Source organism: Brienomyrus brachyistius, unplaced genomic scaffold (genome assembly GCF_023856365.1).
Source record: "Brienomyrus brachyistius isolate T26 unplaced genomic scaffold, BBRACH_0.4 scaffold68, whole genome shotgun sequence".
In the NCBI taxonomy this organism is placed as follows: domain Eukaryota; kingdom Metazoa; phylum Chordata; class Actinopteri; order Osteoglossiformes; family Mormyridae; genus Brienomyrus; species Brienomyrus brachyistius.
Window position 1 is genome coordinate 648241 of NW_026042343.1, and position 16511 is coordinate 664751.

Consider the following 16511-nt stretch of genomic DNA (forward strand, 5'->3'; position numbering starts at 1 on the left):
ATTTTCCAGTGTAGGTCCATTACGCATGTTGTTGAAGGCTGCAGCTATCAAGCACGCTGGCCTGCATGTGATCCATGAAGCAGTACAGCTTTTAAAGTTCGTTTAAATAATGGCAACATAAGTAGCACTTTCACGCTACCAGACCTGATCGTGCGCTTCGCGTGCTACAGGTCCGGGTGGGCGGGTTCGAGTACTCGCCGGGCACGCTGCAGATCTACTCGGACAGCCTGCTGACGCTGCCTGCCATCATCGGCATCGGCGGTGGCGGCGGCCTGCTGCTGCTGGTGATCATCGCCGTGCTCATCGCCTACAAGCGCAAGTCGCGCGACGCCGACCGCACGCTGAAGCGCCTGCAGCTGCAGATGGACAACCTGGAGTCCCGGGTGGCGCTAGAGTGCAAGGAAGGTATGTCTGTCTGCTGTAATCTTATTCCCATCCTTATCCCTGTCTCCATCTATCCTATAATGAACTTCCCACCCCTCACATCCTGTTTTTTTTTTCCCCTGTTATCCAATCACTGTGCCGCTGTTCGTCATCTAGATGAGCCCTTCAATAGCATTTTGCTATTTTTTTTATTTTAATTTTTTTGTCAGATTGCTGGTTCCTTAGGGTGGGTCTTGCCTAAAGCCGTAACCAACGATCCATCTGGGTGCCAAGCGGATTTGTACCCCCCCCCCCCACCAAAAACACACCTTGTCTCTGGAGATATACCACTTTCATCCAGCAGGGGCAGCGTGCCGTGTACAGGCACCGCTGCGGTGTGAGGTCGCGGTCCCCTGTTGCCCTCAGCAGGGCAGACGGCTGCCATAGCGCAGGTGCTCTCCGCCGGGCCATCATTGAAGGTGCGCGGTGATTGGCCATTAACCAAGACTGTCTGTCCAAGGGTCACGACCCCGTTGGCCCTGTGCTTCAGCATGCTGTCACAGGCTGAACGAGCAGAGCGTGGGGGCTGGCTCTGCATTTTGCCTTGACATAATAAACAAGCAAATAATGGAAATCTGTGTTTTTTCGAATGTGTATTTATTTGTGGGTATACTTGTGCATTTGACAGCCTTTTCCCTGGAGACTGACTTACTGGAAGCACTTGTGTCTGCAGTTGACTCCATCCCCTGGTTGGGAGCAGTGAATAATCGTCAGAATGGCTCCTTTAGTAGTTTTAAACTCTGTGTGCGCTTTTTGCGATGGAGGAAGGATGAGTGCAAGCCTGTGGAGTCCGGAAGGCTGGGAATCACGTGGGGGGCTGGGATCGTTTTTCACAAGATGAGAGGGGAGGTCTGCATCATGGGGTGTCCGGCGCCAACAGGGACGACTGTGCTTCAGCCAATCAAAAGCCGGCTGAAGGAGCAGTAAAGCTACCGGAGGTCTGGTGTCTTTGGTGCTGAAGGTTACACCCCCTCCCCTCCGATCGGGATTATCCATCTTCAGTTAGGAGGGTGCCATTTTCAGGGCTGTCCTTCAAGCCTTACTTTGCTGATACAGGTTAGCGGCTCCTTGGGTGTCCTGCCTCACATGTGCATTCAGTGGTTAGGGGGGAGTTATTGTATGTCACCTGACAATTTCCACCTGCCACTGGTCACGACGTACATCCTCAATGTACTGAACCAATCGCAGAGTGCTAGCACACAGTGAAGCCCACCTACCCGAGGCGGACTTTCCAAAGCTCTTTCTCTTGCCACCAGTGGATGACTCTTACTCGATTTTCGCTTGTTCTCCTTCCATTTGTGTGGTGTACCTTCTATGCAGATGAGGTGAAGTGACCGCTTGTGTGTGTGTGTGTGTCCCAATAACCAGCATTTGCCGAGCTGCAGACGGACATCCACGAGCTGACCCAGGAGCTGGATGGGGCCGGCATCCCCTTCCTGGACTACCGGACCTATGCCATGCGGGTCCTGTTTCCTGGCATCGAGGACCACCCTGTGCTGAAAGAGATGGAGGTGGGGGCGGTTTGGGGACGCTGTGGGTGGTCTCTGGAACTCATCTCACTGTTACCATTTCACACGTACATGCGGCTGGTGTTCATCTTCTCGGTGGGTGTGTGAAATTCAACCGCAGCCAGATACGTGTGTGTTTTTCCAAAGTATATAGTGTGTACGGGGTGCCTCGAAAGGAGGTTTGCAGTTCAGGAGGTATAAGTCTGCATTGTTGATGCGAGGATTATGTGATTCTGACACTTATGCTTCCCATTTCATTGTTAGCTTTCTGATTTCTCCAGTGAGGAAATCTGAACTTCGAATTGAATTTGAGCGTGATTTGATCATTATTCTTTAGTGACCCAAACAATGGCATATGCTGAATGAGGGGGGGTTTGTTTTCCGTCCTGCTTGGTGCCATGAAATACCCTAACTGGCCGAAGAGGGATGTGTGTAAATGCAAGGCAGGATGGACAGAGATCTGTGGCACTCTTAAGAAATGTAGGCAGATACTGCTTTATTAATACATTAAAATAAATATTATTAATACATTAACATTTATTAATATATAACATTTATTAACATATATTTAATTTAACTGTCTTCATTTTGTCCTAGACAGTCATTACGTCTGTCACATGACCCTCAAATCACGGGCTATGTCCTTACTGTAGATCTGGAAGTGAATATTGCATTTATCTGGTTATTTGATGTTTTATAAGCATATTGGAAAATGTGTGCGTCATAGTAGCTGGAGCTGGGTTGGGGCTGTGCACCAGGATGCTGTCAAGGTAATGGGAAGGTGTTTAGGGGTCCAGGAGGGATGAAGACGTTCATTTTCTTCCTTTCTGTAAAGGAAATCCACATTTGCTTCCCTTTGTCAAATGAAGCCGCGGAGAGCTGAGTCTGCTCCCCGTTAATCTAGAAATCAGGTAGTCCAGACTCCCGACATGGCGCTTGAACTTGAACATCTAAAGGAGCAGAATAGGACAATGATGTTCTACCGTCATGCTGTCCGCTGCGGCATTGCATCATTAAAACATCAATCTTGTGTTTATCTCTCTGCATTCCCTTCCCACTGACACCCAATCTCGCCCTGTCCGTAGGTGCAGGCCAACGTGGAGAAGGCCCTCACCCTGTTCGGGCAGCTCCTCAACAAGAAGCACTTCCTGCTGACCTTCATCCGCACGCTGGAGGCGCAGCGCTCCTTCTCCATGCGCGACCGCGGCAACGTGGCCTCGCTGATCATGACCGCCCTGCAGGGGGAGATGGAGTACGCCACGGGGGTCCTCAAGCAGCTGCTCTCCGACCTCATCGACAAGAACCTGGAGAGCAAGAACCACCCCAAGCTGCTCCTTCGCCGGTCAGTGGTCACGGCTTCAGCTGGCCAGCCTCCTTTTTCCTTGACCGGAGTCGGTTTTTTTTGCCCCCAATGTCGCCTCCTGTCAGTGTCAGAGCGGATTGCACCGCTGAACACGCAGGCCGTCCCCGGAGAGAGAGGGGAAGATAGAGAGGCAGAGATAGATAAGCATCCTCACCAAGTAAAATAGATCCGCTGCTGGCACGTATTAGGGGAGCCTTTATGGCTGCTGATCAGCTTCCTGTCTCAAACACCAGAGTGTTGCTTCTTAATCTCAGCATTCTGGCTCAGCGGGCGGCGTTCATGCCACGTGGCCTTGCTCCGTCACGGTCCGGCTCCCCATAAAAGTATAAGTAAAAATAACACTCGCTACTCTTTTTAAATGCCTTATTTCCATGTTTTGACAGGCAGTGCTGAAATAAGGTAAATTCTTCTCAGAAAGTGTAATTTTTTTTTTTGAAACGTTAAGCAGTTTTACAATGCCCTGTCCGCTCATTTGTTTGACGTATCCGTGTTACTGCAGCTCTGTTAACTCTGTATATTTTTATTTTTATTTTTTTTTAAGTGTGAGGAATAGGGTTGCCTTCCTTGGTTGAGTGTTTATATGCTTGTCAAACTGCAGCCCCAGTTGGGTTGGAACGTTCACGGCACTTAAGGCACCGAACACGCGTGCAGTTTCACACCTACGTTGCTTCTGTCGCGTGGCTTTTGCCGGCGTCATTCGCGAGGCGCAGTCAGCCCGTCGCGTGCCTCACGTTCGAGCCTCCAGCGCTGGGAATCCTCCTCCTGGGTGGACGTGTTTCTGCTGATCGTGAAATCTTAACTGGGCCAGATGGGCGTCTTTGGGCAGCACGGCGGTTCTAAGTCTTCCTGCTCTCTCCCCGCCCCCCCCCCCCCCCCCCAACATTACCAGCTCTTGGCTCGTCTTTCCGATTCAGAAAGACACTCATTTCATCTCTCGCCTTTAAGCAGAGTGTCAGATAGTGTGTAATTAATCCAGAAGGCTGGCCATTGGACGCAGTGGGAGGAATGGGAAAAACAAACGGTTTTCCCAAATCCCCTCTGATCACACATCTCCTGTGCACTTTCTTCGAGCTGTTAACAAATTAGGAGTAATAAAGTACATTAATTACAATAGCTGTTAATTACTTTCCAGCAGACTTTTTCAGGGGTCATAGTTTGTCTTTGTTTAATTATGATAAAATGCTAAATTACGCAGATTTGATTGTTTCCAGAAGATTGGTAGTCCGTTTCGATAATGTTCCTTGTGTTTATTTAGAAATGGTTTGTGAAGCGTTCCCTGACTCGTGTGATTTGTCTGTTAAGTTAAAGTAGGGCGAAAGTTTGAAAGCTGTCAGGAAGGGGTCCGTCGCGTCCTGCGGCGGTGAAAACGGCGAGACGTATCGTATGCCGCCCACACGTTATCGTATGCCGCCCGCACGTTATCGTATGCCGCCCGCACGATATCGTGGGGTTCCTCTTGCTGCCCGCTCCCAAGACGTGCTGCTGAAGTCTTTCTGTGCCTCTCGTCCTCTCGCTCTCAGGACGGAGTCCGTGGCGGAGAAGATGCTGACGAATTGGTTCACCTTCCTGCTCTACAAGTTCCTGAAGGTAAGCCCGCGACGTGCTGAGGAGAGCGAATCGACTTTGCTTCACGGTCGCTACAGATGGCAGGGGAAGGGATGGGGGAGTCCAGGCTGTGTGTATTTTGGCCATGGTAAAGCTCCGAGCGTAAAGGGCACCGAATCGTCGCTGTGTCCACCCTGTTACGGTAGGGGGGCTTTTAACTGCTGCCGTCCCCCACCCAAGGTGCCTGGGTCTTTATGCCTCTGCAGTCTCTCTCGTCACCTCGTCATGCAAAAAGGGCCGTTGTTTTGAAATGGAAGTGATGCCGGTGTGATTAGGAGAGGTCGTACTCCATTAACGGAAGACCCCATTATCTTGACATTTAGACTAAATTACCCTGAATGGCATGTTTCGCCTCGTTTGAAGCGTCCGTGATGGAGGATGAATTGACTTGCGGAGACGTCGTGGCTCATCCCTCGGCTTCCCGGTCTTCCTGTAGCTTTACGCCCCAACCCTCGCCCCACTCTCCTCCGCACCCATCCCCACACGTGTGACCGAGCTGGGGAAAGAACAGTCAGAGCTAGCTGCTGAATTAGCCCTCTCCCGTTGTGCTTCACCACTTGTTTTTGGCTTCGCTCCCGCAGCCCTCTGGATATCAATTTAGTGCTAATTAAGCCTGATTAGCTTTAGCTTTGCGCCGTGCTCTGCGAGGGCTCTCGGCTTTCTGCGGAGGTTTGTGGGGGCGGGGCTACTCCTGCCCCACTGCTGACTTTGGCCTCACGTTGCTCTCAGAGGCCCCCATCTGCTGAGGTCGCAGAGGACCATCGAGCTGCCGAGGACTACCGATGGATGTTAGTGTTAGCATCCTGGCAGCATTAGCATGTTAGCCCCCCTTGCTCTGACGTGATTTCCGTAGGCTGGGGGGGCCACATGCTGGTTCTTCCGCAGTCGTGAGTCCCCCCTCCCCCGCGCCCCATGGGGCGTCCCGTTGGCTCTAAGCATAAGCCAGTTCCTGGCCTCTCCCCAGCTAGAGTCCGCGGAGAAGTGGCCCAGACGTGGAACTGAAACCCTAAATCAGCAGTATTTCAGGCTGCCGCTTTATCAGAGATTCTCAGTTTATTATACATACACAATTAATATATTAATATATGTGTGTTCCCACTTGTTAGCAGCTGTCTAATTACGGCAGATGCTAACGAGATGCGAGCAGCATATGGTGACAGTGGGAGAGGCCGCATGGTGGATTCTGGGATTAGAGGATTAAGTTCAGTCTGGCTCTGCCGTCAGCTGTGTGTGCGTGTGCGTGTGTGTGTGTGGGGATTATATTTATATTACATTGTGGGGACCAAATGTTCCCCACAATGTCAATAAAAACCTGTTATTCTGACGTTGTGGGGACCATTTTTAAAGTCCCCACAAAGATCTGTGAATGCAATCAAAAAACTAAAAATGACAAAAGTCTCGTATTCTGTTGGGTTTCTTATGGTTAAGGTTAGGGCTGGGTAGGAGTTAAGGTCGTCATGTTGGGATTAGAGTTTTCCCCATAGAAATGAATAGAGAGTCCCCACAAAGGTATAATTACAAACCCTTGTGTGTGTGTATGTGTGTGTCCGTGCGTCTGTGTGTGTGTGCGCTCATGCATGCTCAGTCCTCCCTACCCAATGGCACCATTGACATACGATTAATGTGTTTAAGTGCCTCTGTTGCTGGGAATTGTTGAGCTGCTGTTATTAGAATCGTGACCTGCCGTAAGTGCCAGTTATTCCCTCCCCCCAATGTAAGGGGGCCAGTCTGCCGGGTCCCTTAAATCATGCTTTTCGGGACTCTTTGAAGGGCCACCGCTGAGCGTCGGCACTGTGCTCACCAGGGACTCAGGAAGAATGGGCCTTTATACCAGGCACAATAAAATGGATGGAAATGTCATTTTCTGTGGGAATTTCCTACACACATGCCGAATTAATCCTCACAAGTCTGACGTGAGATATTATCAACTGTCCTTTACTCAGTGAATGGGGGAGGTCTTATCGTTTTGCTTAAGTGGCATTGCCGTAGAGACATGCGTTCCAGAAGGACACGGACTCACCGTGTGGTTTTAAGAGCTGCACGTTTGCTGCACTGCACATTTGCGAGGCTCTCTGGTAGCTCCACTCTCCAAGTGCTCCATGGGGGTGCTCTTGTCCTTTGTTCGGCTGGGCTGCGCCGCTCACCGCCTCTGCCATGGCCTCTGCTTCCCTCAGGAGTGTGCCGGCGAGCCCTTGTTCATGCTTTACTGCGCCATGAAGCAGCAGATGGAGAAGGGTCCCATCGATGCCATCACCGGCGAGGCGCGCTACTCCCTGAGCGAGGACAAGCTCATCCGGCAGCAGATCGACTACAAGACCCTGGTCAGTGGAGCCCAAAATGGCCACCGGCCATGACCATGTCTGTAATCCTTTGACTGAAAGTGCAGGGTGAGCGGCGATTAGCGTTATTTAGCAGCTAGCGGTGGTAAAGAATGATTGGACTGTGCAGGTGCACGTGTCCCTGTCTGATATGGCTTGTGGTGTCGCCGTGCCCCACAGACACTGCACTGCGTGAACCCCGAGAATGAAAACGCCCCAGAGGTGACTGTGAAGGGCCTGAATTGCGACACCATCACCCAGGTGAAGGAGAAGCTTCTGGATGCTGTGTACAAAGGAACCCCTTATTCCCAGAGGCCCAAGGCTAGCGACATGGACCTGGGTAAGGACACTAACACGCTGTGCTCTCGTGTGCTTCAGTACCAACCCATAACTGCGACTAACTGTCTCATGTCCACCCTGGTGTGCAGAATGGCGTCAGGGTAGGATGGCCCGAATCATCCTTCAGGACGAAGATGTCACCACCAAGATCGATAATGACTGGAAGCGCCTAAACACACTTGCACATTACCAGGTGCGTCCAGCAGGAGGCTTGCTCCAGAACTGGGAATCCAGTGGGCTTAAGACACAGGGGGTGTTTTCAATACTAAGAACGCAAAGATTGTACTTGTGGTCTTGGCAAGACTGGTTTTGCAAACTTGCCTTCCAAGAACAAACTTGAGGCGCAGTGAATCATAGCATTGGTTTTGCTCGGTGAGGATACAACTGATGTATCCTTGATATTTTGGGTGGGGTATGAGCAACATCCAGGGATTTTTACCATCCTCTGTACTTCTGTTCTTGAGTATTGGAACCGGTCTTCGGCAGTGGAAGATGATGTAAAACGGGTACATGAGAACACAAGTGCGGTCAAGTACACATATTAAGAAGCATCCACACTTTGGCTGGCACATCAATGTATGGTGACTGTTCCTGATGGTGAGCTCCTTCCCCCGCAGGTGACGGATGGCTCAGTGATTGCCCTTGTGCCCAAACAGAACTCTGCCTACAACATCTCAAATTCGTCGACGTTTACGAAATCCCTCAGCAGATACGGTGAGGTCTCAGTCTTCTCCTCTCTGCCGTCCATCCGGTGTTGCCATCAGTCCTTTAAGTGTTCCATCTTTTCACATATCATCTCCAGTCTGGCACAGCGAAAAGCCGATATCCCTCACATTGCGTCACACATTTCACAGGTCCCCCATATCCAGTGAAGGACCATCCCGTTCTGAACAGGTCTCAGTGTCAGCGCTGCAGGAAGACCACACCTTACATTATCTTTTCTCGCCAGTGTTCCTCAAATAATCATAGCGTCAAGTGCTTCTTGGTGGAGGCACTGTGAAGCCTGCTATTTGCACCAGTGCCCACCTTCTCCGCAGCCTCTTTGAGTCTGTGTGTGGTCCGACGCAGTGTGGATGCCACGTGTTAAGAGCCCGCTTCCCCGGCGTCACATGATCTCCATGTCATTAAACCTAAGGGCATCTTGCTTGAGTGAGGGGTTTCTATGGAAACCCCGGCAGGCCGCCTCTCGGCAAGCATTTATGTTACATGTTCGGAGGTGCGAGGGCAGCATGGACAGGCACACACTGCCGGCGGCCCTACAACACTCTCACTTCCTGTTCCTCTCTCTTCAGTAGCAGTCCCCACTTTTGGTGCTCATACAGTTGCAGTTTTATTTGCACCCACCTCTTGAGAATGATTTTGCTGCTAACTGCACTTAGGCAGCGTAATTTCTCTTGATTCCCCCCCCCCCCCCGTTTGCGATACATGTCCACTGTGGGTGGTCGGTTGGGGTGAGAAAGCTTGAGCAGTCTGTGTGTTTTAGTCTCCTCCTGTGCATTATGATCCTGCTCGCATCTCCGAAGCGGGGAGCAACGGGGGGAGGAGGGGGGCCGCAGTTGGTTACTTTTTGCAGCATTGATTGTGTTACATAAGTGTTCCTGGAATAAGGCGCCCTGGGCCCGGCGGAGCCCCCTTCTCATAGGCGCTGTGCTCTTTCTGTCAACAGACCCACTGTGTCGATATGAACTCCTTGACCTCGTGCGATAAGATTGGGTATCCTTACCGCTGGTGATGCACTTTACCGGATCAAACGCCCGTGAGCGATTCTAAGGTGTAAGAGGAACTGTAATTCATGTGAAGGGACCATCCTAATCATTAGCCAATGATATTGTTTTTTATTGGTAAATGAAGAAGGGTCACTCTAGGCGCCAGTCTGGTTTTACCTTGCGCCAGGGCCTCTGTGGTCCCGCTCCTGTATACACACCCTGTTCAGTGGCCTGACAACTGCGCCTTGCTGGCTGTGTTCCTGTTTATCGCGTTACGATATTCATATGCTCAGTGTTTACCGTTTTATGCCCGGCTAAATTGTTTTATTTCTACAGCTGATGCATAATTGTGAGGGGGAAATAAAATCAATAAATTCAAAATCAAATCATTGGGAATGAAGTTTGGTTCCAGCCGCTGATGGTTAATCGCATGCGCGGCTCGTGCTGCGCGCTCATTCCACTTCGCCAATTAGCACGGTGTCGGAAATGAGAGTAATCAGAATGAGCGACTATTTAATGAACATTTCCCCTAAAATGGCATCCTTGGGAATCCTTTTATTTTCTCGTTAAAAATGGCTTCTGATGTTTTGTGTGTCTGGTTGCCGTCCCCCCCCCCACCCAAACAGATGTTCAGACGGCTCCCACAATTCATGCTGTGCTTCCATTTTTATTTATTTATTTATTTATTTTTGGTGAATGTGTCCTCGCTCCTTCTCATCCTGAAAATCATTTTGCTTTTGATTTGCCTGAATGAGATCTCTCCCACTCCCGCCCCCTGCTGGACACAGAGAGCATGCTCCGGACAGCCAGCAGCCCCGACAGCCTGCGCTCCCGCACGCCCATGATCACGCCCGACCTGGAGAGCGGCACCAAGCTATGGCACCTGGTGAAGAACCACGACCACGCCGACCAGCGGGAGGGTGACCGCGGCAGCAAGATGGTATCTGAGATCTACCTGACCCGTCTGCTGGCCACCAAGGTTAGTGCGGAACCTTCCCGTCCTCCCATGACGGACGGGAAGAAGATTAGCCGTAGCAGTTAGCCGTAGCTGTCTTTCTAAAGGGGGGGGGGGGGTCGCAGTTACAATTTGAAAGGGAAAGCAGACTATTAAACTGTGCCCATCCCCAAAATTCACTCAGCGTGTGTGAGAGAGCCGTAAAACCTGACTTGAGAAGCTGCATTAATCTATCTAGACATTAAGGGAAAACGCATCGTTCTAGAAATCGCCTGGCCCTCGCACTTTATTTTATGAGTGAAACAAAAGCCAAAATGAAGGTGACTTTGCTGAGACGGCCTCCTTTAATAGGAGAACCTCGTTAAAACGCATCTCTGCTCACAGAATGTGGCCACCTGCCCCCAAACTGGGATGGGCCCTGCGTCGTTAATGCCCCCCCCCCCCCCCACCCGCCCGTCGCGTTTGCCGCTAATCCACTAATGCGCTGTGATTTAGCATTAGCGCTGCCGCCGCCGTCGTCGTCATTGCAGTTAATCCATCGCGTCCCGCAGCTGCGGCCGCCTGAGTTTGTTCCCCGGTGGCCGTACGTGCCAGTGAGCAAAACGCAGACCGGAAACGCAACTGGGAGGGCGAAGGTGCGGCTGGAGTGCAGGCGGGCAGGTAGGCTTATGCCCGCTAAAGCGTAGCTAGCGTTTATGGGGTCAGTTCTAAAAACGCCATCTTTGCTGCTCTCGGATAGGTAGACAGGATCCAGTTGCGTTCCAGGTGACGGGGAGGGTTAGTGGCGTTAAGTCGCGCTCTACTCAACACGACAGGTATTGAGGGAGTAGAGAAAATGGCCGTGCAAACCCTAATCGACAAAAATGACATTGTCAGTGAGTCTGTTCTGTGACACTAAGATACGTTGGCAGATGTCAACGTGGAGGTTAAGTCACTCCATGAAAGGTCATAGGAGAGCATTTCAGTTGTCCCCCCTCCCCCAATATCAATCATTTAAATATGAAGACCTAGTTTTCTTGTGGTGGGGGGGATAAATGATGGTGGTGCCTTCAAGCCTTTTTGGCCATTAGACGTCAACCATTCTGGGTCTCTGTGAGCTTTTATGGAGCCTCGTCATCTGCTCATCGCCAGGCGGTTTTGCCGACTGTAGGATGTGTTACTGTTAATCAGAGGACATCTTGTGTCGAGAGACAAATGAAAATCAGTCCGAGAGGGAGGATGTACCAAACCAAGTGACTGTTACAGCTTCAGCTCGTCACGGGGAATCAGACCTTAGACGCCAAGCGGCCGTGTTCAGTCACCGGGGCACCTTGTCCCCCCCCCCAGGGCACACTGCAGAAGTTCGTGGACGACCTGTTTGAGACCATCTTCAGCACGGCTCACCGCGGCAGCGCCCTGCCACTCGCCATCAAGTACATGTTTGACTTCCTGGACGAGCAGGCCGACAAGCACCAGATCTCGGACCCCGACGTGCGCCACACCTGGAAGAGCAACTGGTGAGTCCGCCGACCGGTGGCACAGCTCTCGCTCCGCTTCCTGGGGCTGCCTACATTTTTTCCCCCAATCTTCTGTGAGAGTAATATTCTATTACTGCATTTTCCTCTGCTTTGGTTTTCATATAATGCGACATGCATTTCACATGAGCTTACCATTAATTACAGTATAATTATGTTTTAATACTGATATTAATAGCGGTCAGGTATGCTTGTGTTGGGCTGTTTCTATAGTGTGCCCTGTACGTATTCTGGTTTAACTGGATCGTCCCCATTAGCACTGTGGTGTTGGTCCTGCTCCTGGGGTTCTGTTAGCTGTTATTCTCTGCTACTTTTGCTGAAGAATGGGCTTGATTAGGAACCTACAGAGAAGCCCACTAAGGCGTGACCTCTCGCTGCTGCATTATGACTGCTGTTCTGGCCCCAACCCCCCTCCCACCCCCATCCACATTTTGAATGGGCATTTTCTGTTTCTGCGCCCATCTTATTGTGCCGCTCAGCCTGCCGCTGCGTTTCTGGGTGAACGTGATCAAGAATCCGCAGTTCGTCTTCGACATCCACAAGAACAGCATCACAGACGCCTGTCTCTCCGTGGTGGCCCAGACCTTCATGGACTCCTGCTCCACCTCCGAGCACAAGCTGGGCAAGGACTCGCCCTCCAACAAGCTGCTCTACGCGAAAGACATCCCCAACTACAAGAACTGGGTGGAAAGGTATGGAACCCCCGCCTCCCACCCTCCCCAGCTGTTCCCCACATTAATTAGGAGGCCAAGCCTCTATTAAAATTCAGCTGGCTTGGTTGAATTTAGTCGGGGGCAGTGTGGCTCAGTGGATTAGGACACTGCCTGTGATCAGGAGGTTGTCTGTTCAAATCCCAGAGTCAACAGAGGGATTTCACCATTGGACCCTTAAGCGAAGCCTATGAACCCCCCAATTGCCCTACAGACTGGTTTGCCCTGCTTTCAGTGGTATGTTGCTTTGGATAAAAGGATCTGCTAAATAAAGAAACTAATTAATTAGATGCAGTGTACAAGTCTTTGACCAGCATGGGTACAAAACCGTTTTTTCTGAGCTCAGTGGTTGACCAGCATGGTCCCTGTCTGCCCCCGCACAGGTACTACTCGGACATTTCGCGGATGCCGGCGATCAGCGACCAGGACATGAGCGCGTACCTGGCGGAGCAGTCCCGCCTCCACCTCAACCAGTTCAACAGCATGAGCGCCCTGCACGAGATCTACTCCTACATCGTCAAGTACAAGGACGAGGTGAGCCGGCCACCTTCTCCGCCCTCAGCTTTCACTCAGCTTTTAAATCGAAAAATACGACTGCGTCCGTTCATTGTCTTGGAATAAAGTAGTTGCCGTGTGTAGGTTTATCATGGTTTGACGCCGGTGTGGCCTAAAGGCTTGGATATCGACGCAAAGCGCGTGCTTCTGTGCGTCATAGAGCGATGCGTGTCGCTATGTAGCCAGAAATAGCTCGATGTAGCTACCGTAAAATAAATTGGGCTCTGAGTACGCCTGTGAAGTCTATTTATCCTGCACTTTGAGCGAGTTCCCATGATGCCGCATGTGAAAACAAGCCAGCAGCTCAGAGTGGGGACCGGAGCCTTCCGTCCGGCCCCCGCAATGGACACAGCGGGGAGCAGACTCCCCAGCGACTCGCTGACAACGGCGAAACACTTTTAGCATCAAGCCGACGTAGAAATAGCGATGAGCTGCTGTTTTAACGTTCCCCGGTTGGCTTCCATCTTTGTTCCAAAGCACTGTGGGGGGGGTAGGGAGGCTGGAAAAATGGCCCACAATTAGAGATCGCTGCAGAGTGTTACACAGTGCCGCGTGCTTTTTGAATACCGTCCAGGCCGCTATTTAATGCACCCCAGCTGCCTCCACTAGCGGAGTGTCTCCCTTGTTATGCGTATTTACCTGGGAGGGCGTGGCCTGGCATCCCGCCTGCTTCCTTGCATTGTTTCCCAGGACGGAACACGAAGGGAACCACGTGTTATGAGCTTGCATGGAATGACTGCACAATCGCAGATGGCTCTCTGAAGCTACGCCAGCTCATGCTAATCTTAAACGCTTAAATTAAGAGCTTCTATCCTGTGGACTGAACTCAGCGGTGTGATCTCAATGCCTCAATGCTTTTGCACCATCATCACACCGTCTTTCCCTGATGCTGCGCCTTCACCGGCCCGCTCTTTCGCCCCCGCGCAGATCCTCTCAGCGCTGGAGAAGGATGAGCAGCCCGGAGGCAGAGGCTCCGCAGCAGGCTGGAGCAGGTCATCGACACCATGGCGCTGGCCAGCTGAGGACCGTTAACGGCGTGGGTTCTGAAACCCGACAGACTTTGGGACTGCGAGGACAGAAGCAGTGCACCGGAGAACCCGTGGAGCTGGGCCCCCGGGGGTCGGTCTCGGTTCATGCAAAAGTCACACCATGGAACGTGTTCGGTTGTTGTTATTGTGGTTTTATTTTTGATTCCCCCCCCATGTTTGTCTGTGTATTAAATCATGTCCTACACAGACGGGACGGAATAAGCTGTGTTGGTCTTCGAGCCATGAAGGAGGAACGAAAAGTGCTGTAGGTTTAGGGAAATGTTCTTTTGGAGAGGACCTTGTGGGCCGCATGACACCATGTGACAGACCTTGAACTGGACATCTGTCTTCTGGGATTATTTTATTAGTAAACCTTTGTGTGTGTGTGTGTGTGTGTGTGTGTGTGTGTGTGTGTGTGTGTGTGTGTGTGTGTGTGTGTGTGTGTTTTTTTTGTCCCCCCCCCCCCCCCCCCCCCAAATAATTTACACAACTGCCCACTCCTCCGGTCTCCTGCCAAGTGTCGTTACTGCTGATTTGCACAATTTACAGGAAATAAAAAACTATAGATGTATGGAAACATTTACATTTTTAAAGAGACAAGTGGGGGGAAAAAAATCATTTGCCCATTTTATCGGAACAACGGACATCTCTGAAAACGGTTTTGATATTTCCGAGAACAAAACGACGAGAAGCGATCGAAAACTTGTCCTGTGCCATCATTTATTTGAATGTTGTTTAGTGCAAAGCCATTTTGTAAAATAAAATGTGCTTTAATTTAAAAATGACCTTGCTTAAGGACTGGAAGGATGAAATCAGTCAAAAAAAAAATCCAACAGAATGGGTAGGAACAAAAGCATTGAAGACTGGATGGACAAATTATGATGATGTGGGGTCTGTACAAAACTGGTCGAAAGGACTTTGTTGGTTTTAACGCAGGTTCAGCCTAGTTATGAGCGGGTTCACTTCAGCTGGAGCCTGGATAACGATGGGGGCCGCCTCCCAGCTGTTGTCCGTCTCGGAGACCTGTGTTTGTTCACACCTTCTGAAGATTGCTGTCCGCGCTGGTGTCACATGAAGAATGTTGCATTACTTGAAGAAAATCGCATTAGTGCCCACTCCCCAAAACCCTGGTGTCCGACCAATGTTTTATTCTTTCTTTTTTTAAAATCTAGGATGAAGACCACTGCATAATTTGACACCCCTAACCCCTCCAGTAAATCCCTTCATTCTGGGAGTGAGGTAGCTTTTAACTTCATAATGCACATCGAGATTCCCGCCTCTGAAAATGCTGTATGTGGAATTGAGTTTGCCTTCCTCTTTCTGTACCCCTTATCTCCTTGGCTAAGCCTCGCCAGTGGAATTAAATGCCGCTTAGTGTGATTTTTGTCGTCCTCTTTATGGAACTCTGTAATGAGGTCGGCCGGGTCAGCGGATGCCGGCTAGAACAAAGCGCTCTCGTTCCTTTTGTCACCCACAGCCCTTTTTCTCTGTTTTTTTTTTCCTTTTTTAAAAAAAAATATTTATTATTTCTTTTATTTTAGCTTCTTAATGCAGATGTCAGCAGTAGAGGTGCCCTTAAAATCACAATTTCGGACCAAATGACCCTAAGAAGCAGCTGCCAGGCAAATGCTAAGTCGTTATGAACAACTGTAAACTGTAGTAGCTTTCCATGCTCCTCAGTCTGTTTTTTCTTTACCTTTTTTAACTTGTGCTATAACCCTTAATACTTCCCCCCACACCATAACGTTTTATGGGGCCTGTAGATGTTTCCATCCTGAAGTGGAGTGCAGTGAAATGTATCTAGATTGTTTTTTGCTGCTTTTCGTTTACTGGTTAGGTTGGTTAGGTCCATAGATAAACATGTGACCCCTTCTATTTGTTTACCTCTTTTCAAGACCTAAGCTTTTGGACATAATATTAAGGCATTCAGATAACTCGTTTTGTATGTGTGACTGTAAATTACTACATCTCTAAGTGGATTAAGGATTTCCATTTACCTGATTTGTTAAACTCTTGCTTAGATGTTTTTTGTTTTTTTTGTTTTTTTTTTGCCACCGTCTGCCTGCTTCCCGAAAAACAGATGAAAACGTCTTGCTCGGCTTTTTACCAAATCCTTAGAGAGTAATACAGGTTTGGAAATTTGAAAAATGAAATACAGTATATCTGGTTTAAACTGGATCAAAGACGGTTTTGATCCCCGATTCCTCCTCAGTAAGCGATGTGACAGTCATCTTAAAGTTTGTGTTCTCTTGTTAAAATTTAGGGCAAAACAAAAGTTGTAAGATCTAACTTTTTCCCTTATAACAAAAACATCTCTATATTTTATGTGCCTCTATTTTCAGTACTTGCTATTTGCATCTTGGTGAAAAATTCTGAATATTCCTAATGTTTGTGTTTTGAAGAGTCTTTTCTCTGAATCTCAGCTTCTTTGCCAGCGTCCGACTGATGATGAATCCTTAAGTTCTGATCATTGTATTCATTAGGCAG

The 16511-nt window shown here is 49.9% G+C and overlaps 1 protein-coding gene across 1 annotated transcript in view; it reads left to right on the top strand.

The window, feature by feature from the left end:
• LOC125725484 (plexin-A1-like) overlaps nucleotides 1-14463 on the top strand; it is a 137402-nt gene extending 122939 nt beyond the window's left edge. The window contains 14 exon segments of the mRNA XM_049002420.1: nucleotides 171-405; nucleotides 1792-1934; nucleotides 3017-3273; nucleotides 4815-4881; nucleotides 7074-7220; nucleotides 7398-7557; nucleotides 7646-7749; nucleotides 8174-8270; nucleotides 10051-10241; nucleotides 11544-11713; nucleotides 12211-12423; nucleotides 12825-12975; nucleotides 13924-13951; nucleotides 13954-14463. Coding sequence (XP_048858377.1) covers nucleotides 171-405; nucleotides 1792-1934; nucleotides 3017-3273; nucleotides 4815-4881; nucleotides 7074-7220; nucleotides 7398-7557; nucleotides 7646-7749; nucleotides 8174-8270; nucleotides 10051-10241; nucleotides 11544-11713; nucleotides 12211-12423; nucleotides 12825-12975; nucleotides 13924-13951; nucleotides 13954-14018 — 2028 coding nt within the window. The 3' untranslated portion in view covers nucleotides 14019-14463.
• The last annotated feature ends 2048 nt before the right edge of the window (nucleotides 14464-16511 follow it).